This window comes from Dipodomys spectabilis, unplaced genomic scaffold (assembly GCF_019054845.1).
Source record: "Dipodomys spectabilis isolate Male_0828 unplaced genomic scaffold, ASM1905484v1 ptg000043l, whole genome shotgun sequence".
NCBI classification, from domain to species: domain Eukaryota; kingdom Metazoa; phylum Chordata; class Mammalia; order Rodentia; family Heteromyidae; genus Dipodomys; species Dipodomys spectabilis.
The window spans coordinates 6,034,896-6,048,502 of NW_024870720.1; the positions used below are offsets into that span (position 1 = coordinate 6,034,896).

General features: G+C 40.1%; 1 protein-coding gene across 1 annotated transcript in view; it reads left to right on the top strand.

Moving 5' to 3' along the window:
* Positions 1 to 13,607, top strand: part of Nwd2 (NACHT and WD repeat domain containing 2) — a 133,465-nt gene that overhangs the window by 115,192 nt on the left and 4,666 nt on the right. The window contains exons 4-6 of the mRNA XM_042678260.1: positions 1,626 to 1,829; positions 5,856 to 6,000; positions 10,867 to 11,456. Coding sequence (XP_042534194.1) covers positions 1,626 to 1,829; positions 5,856 to 6,000; positions 10,867 to 11,456 — 939 coding nt within the window. The remainder of the gene's footprint in view (positions 1 to 1,625; positions 1,830 to 5,855; positions 6,001 to 10,866; positions 11,457 to 13,607) is intronic.

Sequence of the window (13,607 nt, forward strand, 5' to 3'; positions counted from 1 at the left end):
TCTTTCTTTGTCATTTCAGATGTCCTACTAGGGCTGGGAATGTGGCTTAGTGGTAGAGTGCCTGCCTAGCATGCATGAAGCCCTGGGTTCGATTCCTCAGAACCACATACACAGAAAGAGCCAGAAGTGCCACTGTGGCTCAAGTGGTAGAGCACTAGCCTTGAACTAAAGAAGCTCAAGAACAGTGCCCAGGCCCTGAGTTCAAGCCCCGGGACTGGCCAAAAAAGATGTCCTACTAACTTTTTCCTGTTTAATGAAACAGATGCAGCATACATATTCTTTTAAGTCTTTGTGTGCATATTTAGTTCTTTTCTAAATACAAGTTCCAAGAAAAAAAAGTCAAGTCAAAAGTTAGATAGATTTACATGGCCTTTAAAACATATAGCCAGAACACTATACAGAATAATATTGGATCATCTTACATGCTTCTTGTTACCACTGTATTGCTATTTTCACACATCTGAGTGCATGGCTTTTGTTTGTTTGCTTTAGTGATGTATTTGAGGAGTTTTTTTCACTTTAATGAAAGAAAATGCTATCTCATTTACACTTTGAGTTTTTTCTCCAGTTGCCAGTATGGTTAGCAGAAGTCTCACCTCCCATGATATCATACTTCCTTCTTTGTAGCCATACGACTCTATAGAATCTAGAGAATACCACCACCAATCCTTGTTCTGTTGTTTGAAAACATTATGTACATGACATTTTGTAAGGTTCAGCCTCTCAATTTTTTTTCCGATTTTATTATTTTTTATTGTGAAAATACTGTACAGAGGGGTTACAATTACATGGGCAAGATAATGAGTACATTTTATATCAAGCATTATAGCCTCCTCCTTTGTTTCCCCTTCCCATCCCTTCCCATCCTCCCCCCCCCCCCCGCCACCCAATCTTCCCCGCCCCCCCCCCCCACCAAAGTTGTAAAGTTCGTTTTCGACATAACTACTTGTACATCTCATTGTTGCAATGGGTCCACCTGCATCCCTATTTAAACGATTTGTTTTTCCCCTTCCCCTCCACAAATTATACCGACATCAAATACAGTGAAAGCAGGGGTTATACTGTGGGGGAGGGACATACAAAGCAACAAAGAAATAATCTTATAAATGTGTTAGAAACAAAAAAAAAACTTTGAGTACATATCTTAGGGTTCAATTCCCTAACATCACCTTATCTGACCTTTTCTGCTTGACTCAGACATATTCTAGATATTGCAAATAAGGGAAACCATGGGACCTATGTTTCTTTGGGCCTGGCTTACTTCACTTAATACAATTTTTTCCAAGCCAATTTTTTTGTCATAAGTAAATCTCAGAGCAGAACAGCTTTTGTTTTCTTACATAAACTTCGAGATAGCAGCTTTGCTACAGAAATTCTGCATTCTGCATGAGTCTGAGCCCGTATACAATTTAATTTCTCAGTAAGTTGAACAATTTGTTACAATTATAATTGATCTAATTTTGCTTATTAAATCAAGAATGTACTGTGATTATAAGAGAAAACTCACCAGGCAATGTGTCTTGTCATCTATTTGCTAACATTTGTTGAGTGACTTTCTGTCCTGTGAGTTCCAAGATGACCTTTCTTGGTGATACACTAAACCGAATTTTCTTGTTGATACACAGGGACTATTAGGTGAAAAATATGGGAACATCCGAATCCCAGGAGAAGTTGAAGCCTCAGAGTTTGAAATGATTTTGGATGCTGCCATAGAGGCAAAGCTGGAGACCAAGTTACTGGAAGAGTGGTACTGTCGGGATGAGAACTCAGTGCCAGCAGCCTATTACCTCAGACCCAGATCAGAGCTGCTAAGAAACACTACAAATACAGTAAGCTCTGCTTCTCCCCTTGACTCTGAACTTTTAGATAGATTGCCATTCAGGGCTGTTTTTCTCCTCCATTGAAAAGGCACAAAGTAGAATCTGCCCTAAGCCCTAAGTTTCCTTTTAACAACTAAATTAACACTAATCATCAAAGAAATGTAAATCAAAACCACAAGGGCTGATTATCTGAAAATCAGAAGGGGAATATTGGGGGAGATAAAGAAAGGGAAACCCTGGTACCTTGTGGGTGGAACTACACAGTTGCTATGGAAACCAATAGAGCAACGCCTCAAAACAATAGTAAAACTACATATGTAGTTTTAGGATGCAGCAATCCCACTGCTGGGTCTGTATTCACAAGAATGAGATCATTATTTGGAAAGGACATCTTCATTCCAAGCTCCATCACAGCATTACTCACGAAACTCAAGATATGGAAGCAACCTACCATTCAACAGACAAATAGATACAAAACACACACACACACACACACACATACACACACACACACACATACACGAATATCATTCAGTCTTTAAAAAGAAAAAAATCCTACTATTAGCAGCAGCATTGATGAACCTGGAGCACATTTTATATAAAATAACCCAGAAAGACAAACAGTATTGATCTCACTGATAGATAACATAGTATCTAAAGCATTTGAACTCAGCATAACTGATTAGAAGGTGTTTAAAGTACTAGGAACTGAAGTATGGAGGGAAGAGGAAAGTTAGCAAAAGGGCACAAACTTTCAGTCATTAATTCTGGTTAGTATAAGGTATTTAATGATAATGTATCACATATACTTGAAATTTGATTACTGGCTCTCAAAGTGGTAATTGTGACACGAAGGATACGTTAGTTCACTTAATTGCAATCATCATTTTACAACATGGTGTTATGCACCTTAAAGTTATTTCTAAAAAAAAAAAGGAAGAGGGGGAGGAGGAAGAAAAGAAGGAGAAGGAGAAGAAGGAAGAAGAATAGGAGGAGGAGGAGGAGGAGGAGGAATCAGGGGACAAGAAGGAGGAGGAGGACTAAATCCAAAACTAGGAATATTTTACATTTAAGGTTCATCTTGCCTTGTAGCATCTCTGACCTTCCTTTTTAAGGTCATTCTCCGTTTTTTCTGAAATGTATCTTTGAGTAATAGTCTACCAATGAAAAACTCAATATTTACTGAAGAAGTTCTCATTTAATCATATGTATCCATAAATTCATATGTTCATATACCCTGGTAGTGTTCAAAATTCTGTTCCTTCTTGCATCTTAATCAGATATACATTAGATCTCAGTCTACTCTCCATGTCCCTACACTTGCTCTCACATTATCAATTTCCTTTCTCTCTCTGCTGCAGTTGAGAAGACTACTTCAGAGCTTTATTCCAGTTCACTCATCTTCCCCCCATTCCTGAGGTCTGAACTCAACGCCTTGGTGCTGTCCCTGAGCCTGTTTGTGCTCAGGTCTAGCGCTCTACCACTTGAGCCACAGTACCACTTCTGTCTTTTTCTGAGTAGTGTTTTGGAGATAAGAGTCTCACAGACTTTGCAGCCTGGGCTGGCTTCAAACCACGACCCTCAGAGCTCAGCCTCGTTCGGAGCTAGGATTACAGGCGTGAGCCACCAGGACCCAGCTTCACTGATTTTTTTTCTTCAGCTGTGCCCCCCAGATATTCAGTATCTACTGCAACAGTAACATATTTTTATTTGCTTACAAAAAAAGAATATTGTGAGATTGGTTGATTTCTATTGGCAAGTGGTTGTTTCATTATCCTCCTGTTCTTTTTTTAATGGTTGTTTTCTTTTTTGAATATCTTTGAGTAGTTGTACAAAGAAGTTACCATTTTAACAAAGCCATTTATGAATACAATATATCTTAATATCACCCCTTCCAACATTCTTACCCTTACCAACATTCTCTCCCTTACCCACCCTTTCCCTAACTCTCGAGTTTGTAGGATATACATTAGATGTGCATTGGATATACATTGGATATGTAAGATATATATATATATATATATATATAGGATATATACTGTATTCTTGACTACATTCTCTTCCTCTTCTCCTCTTTATTTGTCCACCCTTTCCTTCCTGACCCCACCACACCCCTTTCCTGCAGTTTGATTTTGCTGAACTTTGGAATTTGGAGCTACACATTAATACAAATTAATAGGAACTACCAATTAATTAGGAATTACACATTCATATATATATATTTAATATATGTATATATTTGCATAGCACCCAACATATTTGCTTATGAGTTTATAAACTAAACCTAGCTTCCACATATAAAAAAAGACATGCATTCTTTGTAACTTGGCATTTTTCTCTTAGTATTTCACTTTGTGTGTGTATATATATATGTATGTATGTATATGCCCCTAGGTAAACTCACCAAGTGAGACTGATTTATATCTGAGTCTGAAAGAGACGGTATTATTATCTTCTCTCCCACTTCATTCCCAAAGCATGTCTACTACTGGACCCAATGAAGGGAGAAGAAGGGAAAGGCGGGGCTATTTGTGCATAGACTAAGATGGATTGGAAAGAAGACAGATATCCAGTCCTCTTACAAAAGAGAGATCCTTGCTCCAATCAGCATGGAGGCTGCTTCAAAGGATGTGAACCATAGCATGGCCACACATCTTCATTTTAAGATGTTGAATGCTTGTCTTTCTGATATTCAGCTCCGTATTTTCTTCATGCAATATGAAGCTATGTCACAGTCCTTGGTTTTCCATCTTTCTCCTCACATGCATCATGCAAAGTAACTGCACTGATAGTGCTTCTCTGCATAAGAAGCCATTCGCCAGTTAAATGTGCTGAGTAAATGTAGATAGTAGAGAATAAGCAGGCTGGGAAGGTGGCTCAGTGGTAGAGTGCATGTCTAGCATGCATGAAGCCCGGGTTCTATTCCACAGAAAAAGCCAAAGGGGAGCTGTGGCTCAAGTGGTAGAGTGCTAGCTTGAACAAAAGAAGTTCAGGGACAGTGCCCACGCCCTGAGTTCAAGCCCCAGGACTAGCAGAAATAATACTAATCTGATTTACACAGTGGCTCCGGAGTTCATGCTCATAGGTTACTATTCAGAAGTCTTTACATGTCCCATATTCACTTAGTTCTATGATCCTCAAGGGAAATGTACATTTTTCCCAAAGCTCCACATGCTATCATGCATAAATTGTTGAGTAAATGAATGGATGGCAAGATTATTGTCAAGACTACCTAAACGTTTCTTTCTTGTTAGACAATCTACTCTCCTAGTAGACCCACAAAACAGAATGCCTAAAAACAAGTGATAAGATGTAAACCCCACACCCATTTAAGGTTCCCCTTGGGAGGACATTTTTAAACGATTATTTTGTTGTGACATTTCTATCAAAACTCAAAAGGGATAAACATGGTAAAAAAATTTAAAAATTACTCCATATTTCTATTGCTATAACAAAATAGCTGATCCTAGATAAGATCTGAGGAAAGATGTTTATGTAAGTCCTACTTTTGGAGATCAAGCAGCTCCACCTGTTCAAACTCTGAACAGGGCCCTCTTGACTCATGCAAAAGAGATCACATGGTAAGGCAGGAAGCCAGAGAGACTCAGGCCTCGTTGCTCTTTTTACAGCAGTACAATCTCTTGGGAGTTAACCCGGACATAGGAGAACTACATTAATCCCTTCTGAAGATGTTGCTCCCGTGATAGACTCACCTTCCCTAGGTCCTCCCTCTTAAAGGCCTCCACCACATCTGAACACTGCTGCATTCTGGACAGAGTTTCTAACACATGAAATTTGGGGAGAACATACTCAAGCCCTCCACAAACCAAAGCAAATCCCAGCAACCAGGTTGCCCTGTCTGGAGTATATCTTTGCATACTTATTCACACTGCACATGGAGGGTTCCTGGTGAGAAAGAGATTAAAAAGAGATGCTGTAACATGCCTCTCAGTACTGTAAGTAAGTGGAATTCTCTCGCACTTACATTCTAGTGCTTCTGTGATGACCTAAGACTGACTTTTTTTCCTTTCACAGACACAGCCTCCTGCCAGTGCTGAAGACGAAAAGCCATGGCAGGAGATATCGGATGAGATCAAGGCGATATTTAAGGCTGCCGTCAAACTGCTACACGAGAAGGGCAAGATGAAGCACAGCCAAGCTAAGAGGTACCTGTTCTCAGGTAATTTGCCTGTGTCCTCAGCCAACGAAGGGCTAGATAAAATAATGTCATCTAACTTACAGCCTGGCAGATTTAATTTTTCTAAATCTTGCCAGGTCCAAGAGGGATGAGTGTTCTTTTGCTTTAACTCACAGAAAAAGCTTTTACTTGGCTTGAGGGCTTCTCCAGAAAATGTGATTTGAGCAGAAGTTGTCGGTGAAACCTAATAGCCCAGATTCTATCACTGTTTTTCAGCTGAGCTGTCTGTTCACTTATCCATCCCTGCGTGAGGTGTATGGACCTCTTGGCTTATTTGGTGCCAAGCATTAGGGAGCTGTCGATGAATTAAAAAAAAAAAAAGATAAGGTGTCTGTTCTCTGGAAATTATTTTTTCAGAGTGAGGAAGTAACTGATGGTCGAGTAATAAGTGAACAAGATCATTTTAGAAATGATCATACAAATACCACACCTGAGGCCCTGGAAACACTGAGTTCTGTATGAGCACAGTAGTGATTGATAAAGGATGCTGGGGTCCAGAGTGGACAAAAGCGATGGTTTTTAAACTGAAACTGGAAGGAGTTAGAGCTGACAGTACAATATCAGAGAGATCAACAGATCCAAGATGCATGAGATAGGAATGTGCCTAGCAAAGAACAAGAACAGGAAGAAAGTCAAGAAAGCCAGGTGAGTGAGGGAGAGCTGACGTCCGAGGGGAGCAACACGTGCCATTGAATGTGTTTCCTTGTTCCATTGTAAGTAGCATGGAAAGCTACGGGAGAGTGTAAATTAAAATCCCCCCCAACTACTGAGCAGACATTTGCTTAATCAGCCATTCTCAGCCACAGAGAGGAAGCTTCATTACGACATGTTTCAGCCTCAAATCTGTAATCTCCACTCCTTAGGAGGAAGGTTCAAACAGACAAAAAGTCAACAATAACCCCCATCTCAAGCAGTAAGTTGGGGTGGTGGTTTATGCCATGATCCTTGCCAAATGAAGGCTAAAGGTAGGAAGATCATGGCCTTCTGGCTAAAGATACAAGACCACATCTAAAAAACAACTCAAGTCAAAAACAAGAGTTCTTGTGTGGCTGAAGTGGTAGAGCACATGCAAGACCCTGAATTCAAATTTCAGCACTGCCAAAAAAAAAAAAAAAAAAAAACAAAGTTACCCAGGAAACCACAGATATGAAGAATGTATGAATTGTAATTTCCAGAGAACAAACACTACTGGGTAAACATCATCAGCTATGACAGCGTTTATTTTGCAAGCAAATAGTAAAGAATCATTGGCGGAAAAACCAGTTGTAATGTGTTTCACAATTCATTTTTTTGGGGGGGAGGGTCGGTCGTGGGGCTTGAACTCTAGCACTCTACCACTTGAACCACAGCGCCACTTCCAGTTTTCCGGTGGTTAATTGTAGATAAGAGTCTCGTGGACTTTCCTGCCCGCTTTTGGGACTGTGATATAGCAACACATCATAAAGGGAGCCAGTAGCAAAGCCATGCATTCACCTTGTGCCTGGTAGTGAAAGAAAAGAAAGCAACAGTGCCCCAAGGTCACCTCAAGGACACGACCCAATGACCTAAAAATTCCCACAAGGGCCCACCTCTTAAAGGTGCCACGCCCTCCTCAAGTGCTACTCTGAAAAATCAACCTTTAACACGTGGACCTTTGGGAGGAGTTCCAGATCCAAACAACAGCAGCAATCATAAATAAAGCCCCCACCCCCAATGTGGAGATACATTGCTTCCAAAACAGAACCCATCTGTGTTTATTTTGAATCTTGTCTTTCATTTATTCTGGTTCATTTATACGATGCAGGCACTTCTGTACAGCCATGCTTACATAGGTTCCTCCAGCTTGGTTTCTCTGTGTCTCTTGATGTTCCAGAGTCCTGATTGACTTGTTTTCCATAGATGTGCTAGCGACGGAGCGGGATTACCATGGAATCATCTGGGAGTCCAAGTGACCACTGACATCTGGTTATCACACTTTATGTATAAATATCACCATTGGCCCATTGGCTATTCATATCTGATCACAAAGGATTATGTATAGATACCATATTATCTACACATTATGGACTGTTATGATTAATACAGCCATTCTTCCTCCCTACAAATCATCACAGAATGTAGCGGCCTGAGATCCAGTGTGCTTGCCAATGTTGTACACAGATGGTTAGGAAAGAAATGACCAAATGCTGGGGGAGGGGGAGAGTTGTGTGCGTGTGTGTGCGTGTGTGTGTGTGTGTGTGTGTGTGTGTGTGTGTGTGTGTGTGAAAATACACTATTACAAGAATTCCATTAAAAGTCTTATTTAATGCTGGACACCGATAGCTCACGCCTGTCATCCTAACTAATCAGGAGGCTGAGATCTGAGGATCATGGTTTAAAGCCAGCCTGGCAGAAAAGTTCCCAGAGACTCTTATCACCAATTGACCACTCAAAATCTGGAAGTGGTTCTGTAGCTCAAGTGGTAGAGTGCTATCCTTGAGCACAAAGAGGCTCAGAGACAGTGCCTAGGCCCTGAATTTAAGCCCCACAACCCACAAAAAACAAAAACCATTCATCTTTAAAGTAAACTCCACCTTCCTTAATTGGTTACTTTATAGAACATATGTGTATAGTTCTAGACTTGACTGGACACTGAAGTTTTGGCTAGCACATAGAAGGCTTTGTTGTTTGTGGGGGGTTTTGCTTGTTTGTTTTTTTTCTGATCATACCAGCCCTGTGTACTCAAAACCCTCTCCCCACAACAGTACCATTAGGTTCCAGCCAACGTGTCCATCCTAGATCCCCTGGTCTCCACCATAGGAAAACTTCCCTGCCCTCCCCAGGTGGCTTTGCATCTGACTGTCAACTCTTACTCACCACATTCTTCCCCATGGCAGAACTCAAAGCAATCATAACACATGTCATTGAGAAAAACCAAGGACTCCTATCTGCCTTCCCCCTTGAAAGTTTCATAAATGGTGCACTTGGATAGCTGTAATAGAATGCCATGAACTGGATAGCTTTAAAACAACAGAAATTGTTTTACAGCTCTGGAGGCTTGCTAGTCTAAGGTCAAGGCACCTAACTAACAAGGTGTCTAACTGGAGATGATACTATCTCACTACTTCCCGGCAGAAAAACAGAGACAGGGGAGCTCTCTGAGACTTCTTTATAAAGGCACTAATCTCATCCATGCAGGATCCACTCTCATGGCCTAATCACCTTCCAAACTAGCATTTAGAGTTGAGGTTACAGCATATAAATTATATGCAGTCTACAGCAATCCATACGGATGCTTTCTCTCCATATTGTCTATGTTTTCTCACTATTGTATCCGAAATCACTAGCAGCATGCCTCACACATAGTAGGTGCTCATTAAACTCATCAAAGGCTAATTAGGTAAAGGAAAAGGATGGATGAAGAAGGAAGGAAGGGAAGGAGGACACTGAGGGAGGGAAGGGAAGGAGGGCTGGAAGAAAATTGGAAGGGAGGAAGGGATGGTAAGTGAGCCAGGCAGGCGACTTGTTATATAAAATTGGCTTAAAATGTATTTTCATTGATTTATCAACTTTATTTTTTTCCTGTAGAGTCATGTTTTTAATATCACTGATCCAGGTTTAAGTGCTTTTATGGGGCTTGAAATGACCATTTATATTTACTTATGTGTAAGCATATGGATTATAAGCTATATATGGCTTGATTTACAAGAAACAAAGCTCTATACTAAATCTTTTTCTATGCCTTTTCTGATGAACGCAACAGATTTTAACAGTGGCGTGGAAAATTCCGATTTTCTACGATCAGTATTCAGAACATGATTTATTTTGCTTTAAAATGTGCTTTTGCATTGTATTTGAGCCTCTCTAGGTATAATATATTTCAAACAAATGACAAAGCCATGTTGTAAAGGACTGAATGGAAAGGAAGAAGTAAACTAGCTGTGCTGTTCAGCATCCTCTGTCTTTCCTGGCCTCAGTTGATCCTGCTGTTTCTCCACACAGAACTGCTGAACTCTGAAAGGGAAACTAAGCAGCAACTTGTAAACACCAATATAAACTTACTATTCTTACTTTCTTATGTCAAGCTTCCATTTCCCCTTTCCATTAGGTACGAAATAATTAGATTAAAAATTCTGCTGCCAAGCATGAGTAGTTCATATAATCCTAACTAATCAGGAGGCTAAGATCTGAGAGTCTCAGCTTGAAGTCAGCCAGAAAAATCCATGAGTGAGATTCTCATCTTCAATTAACCAACAAAATTAGAGGCTTGGCTCAAGTGGTGGAATGCCAGTCATAAGCAAGAAAGCTGGAGAGTTAGAGCTCAAGCCCGAGTACCCACACCAAAATAAAATAAAATAAAATAAATCATTATCCTGGGTTTTAAGGTCCTTAGGAAAAAGATAGATAAGAAATGAAGGAATTAAGTTATTTTGCAGACATAGGTGGCTTATATTTGTAATCCTAGCTATTCAGGTAGCTGAGATCTAAAGCTTGAAGTTCAAAGCTAACCCCAGCAGGAAAGTACATGACATTCTTATCTCCAAAATACTAGAAATGAAGCTGTAGCTCAAGTGGTAGAAGACTAGCTGAGCAAAAAGCCCAGTGACAGTGCCCAGGCTCTGAGTTCAAATCCTAGGATTGACACAGAAGAGAAAGAAACAAACAATGAGAGAGAGTGGGGTGGAGGGAGATAGAGAAAGAAGGAAAGAAGGAAGGAAAGAAGGAAAGAAGGGAGGAAGGAAGGAAGGAAGGAAGAAAGGAAGGAAGGACAAAAGAGGAAGGAGTAAGAAAATGAAATTATTCTGTAGAACTGACTTAAGAGCTGAATGTTGGAAATGTAGACATATTGCTTTTTCTGAGCAATAAACTCCTTGTCTTATTATCTTCCAGCTATTGAGGATGAGTTTGACTTTGCTTTAGGCAAGCAAACCCCAGCATTCCTGAAGAAGTGTGTTTGCTACATTAGGAAAATCGCTAACATTGAGCGCTTTGTAAAAATCCCAGAGATGGGAAAATACATGGATATTACTGGAATGGAACCCAGGATTATCCGTGATCCTGAAGCTCAAGAGAAACTGATAAAACTCAGGGATGAATTTATTCCTACCATCGTGGCATCATCTAATCTGAGAGTATACACATCCGTCACGCATTGTGACATGAAACTGGGCTATTCCCAGGAAATAGAAAACCATTACATAGAAGGACTTGGTAAGCAATTTTATGAGGACATGATTGACATAATTCAGGCAACAGTACAACAGAATTTTGACACTGAAACAGATACACTGTATGATGAAATCCTTCAACATTCATCGTTATGTAAAACGTATGCCTCCTTCTATGAGTACAAATGTGAATCTCTAAACATCTTGCATAAGTACATTCTTCCGAGCAAAACAGGACACATCAACCCTCTTATTGTATACGGTGGACCATGCACAGGGAAGACCCTTCTGCTAGCCGAAGCAGCAAAGAAGGTAAAAGCCTATTTTACTACTTTTTTATTATTTTATTTTTTATTTATTGATTTACCCATCTATGTTTGTAACAAAAGTTCTCTGTGGGGAGGGAACTGGTCACATTTCCACTTTCTGTGTTTACTATCTGAATTTGGAAACGAATGTTTCAGTTGTTTCTTCTTTTCCTTACGTAACAGCTGTAGTGAGAGAAAAGATTGAGGGGTACAACTATAAAGCCCTTTTATTTATTTACTTTTTAAAAATTTTTATTGTGAAAATACCACACAGAGGGGTTACAATTACATGGGCAAGGTAATGAGTACATTTCTTTTTTTTTTTGTGCTCATTGCTATTTATAAATTTTTTAAATTTTATTTTATTTTATTTGTGAACATACTGTACAGAGGGGTTACAATTACATGGGCAGGATAATGCGTACATTTCTTACCAAGCATTGCAGCCTCCTCCTTTGTTTACCCTTCACCTCCCTTCCCAGCCTCCCCCCTACCCCCCCAATCCCAATCCTTCTCCTCCCCCCCCCCCCCACCGACGTTGTAAAGTTCGTTTTGGACATGACAACTTGTACTTCTCATTGTTGCAACAGGTCCACCTGTATCCTTAAACGACTTGTTTTTCCCCATCTCTTCCACAAGTTATACTGACATCAAATATAGTGAAAGCAGGGGGGAGGGACATACAAAACAACAAAGAAATAATCTTATAAATGGATTAGAAACACATGCTCAAGCATTGTTGCCTCCTCCTTTGTTTCCCTTTCCCATCCCTTCCCATCTCCCCCCTTCTCTCCCCCCCACCCCCCGCCCCCGCCAGGCCTAAGTTGTAAAGTTCGTTTTTCAACATAACGACTTGTACATCTCATTGTTGCGATGGGTCCACCTGTATCCCTATTTAAACGGTTTGTTTTTGCCCTTCCCCCCACAAATTAGACCATCATCAAATACAATAAAAGCAAGGGTCCAGGCCTTACCCCATTTGGATGAAAACTTAAATCTCAAAAACTCTTCTCAAACAAAATATAGCCTTTTGCTTGCTTCTGGTCACCAAATAAGTCATTTTTGTAATTATTTGTAATTTGTAAGTACAGTCAAAAGTAATAAGTCAAATTTTGGTCTCAGCCAGGAACCAGTGGAAAATTCATGTCATATATTTTCCGCCATGTGCTCTAGCACAAGAAGTCAAGGATTGCATGGTAGGGCTAGGCTGAACTGTCTGTACAGATAGTCTCTGGAGGACAGAGTGTGCACAGGGAAAAACTTATCCACTTGAGTAATGATTGTCTGAGATGCTGATCTCCGGCCTATTTTTCCCACTGGCCTGTATTTAATCCCAAATCCAGGCTTCTTAGCCTCTCTTGTTTCTAGGCCTCTTCCTGCTTCCCATTTGCTTTTCTCCCAGTGAATGACTAGGCCAACATTAACAATAACTTGCACTCCCTCGTGCAAACATGACCTCTCATGTTTGTCTCCTTTGTTACTCAACATTTCTGTGAAGGCTGTCCAAACACATCACACCTGCAGCAGCAGCAGGTGTGATGGGCGGGCAGGAGGAGGATGCATAGAAGTGTTACCAACCATCAGGAACAAAGAAGTCTTCTTTCTGATAAGCCAACAATGGTAGAATAGCAAGATTACCTTTCTAGAAAGACAACTTCCAAGGCTGGGGCTAAAAAACAAAATGTTTCTATTCCTCAGTTGCTCACTCTGAAATTGATAGCCACAAACCAATCATTGCATTTATTTCTTAACCCAATGTATCTCTTGAGGAAAACTAAAGTTTCATAACTTACTTCTTAATGTATAAAATAATCCCTGCTTTTCAAAGGAATAACTTTCCTTGATAAATTCCTAGGATTACTAAAAGCTGTATCTCCCTAAAAAATACTCTTTGGAGTGCTTTACACTTTATCCATATTACTTTTCAGCTTTGATTTTCCACAAAGAAAAATACTAAACTAAGCAGATCTGTTATATATTTTATTTCTTTAATTTCACTGTTGAAGAGAGAGAAAGAGAGAGAAGAGGAAGAGGAAGATGGGAAGAAGGGAAAGGAGAGAGGGTGAGGGAGGGAGGAAAGCAAAGAGGGAGGGAGAGAAAGTCAGATACAATTTTTCTCCAACCTTGTCTCCTGATTGTTTAACTCAGACCAGTC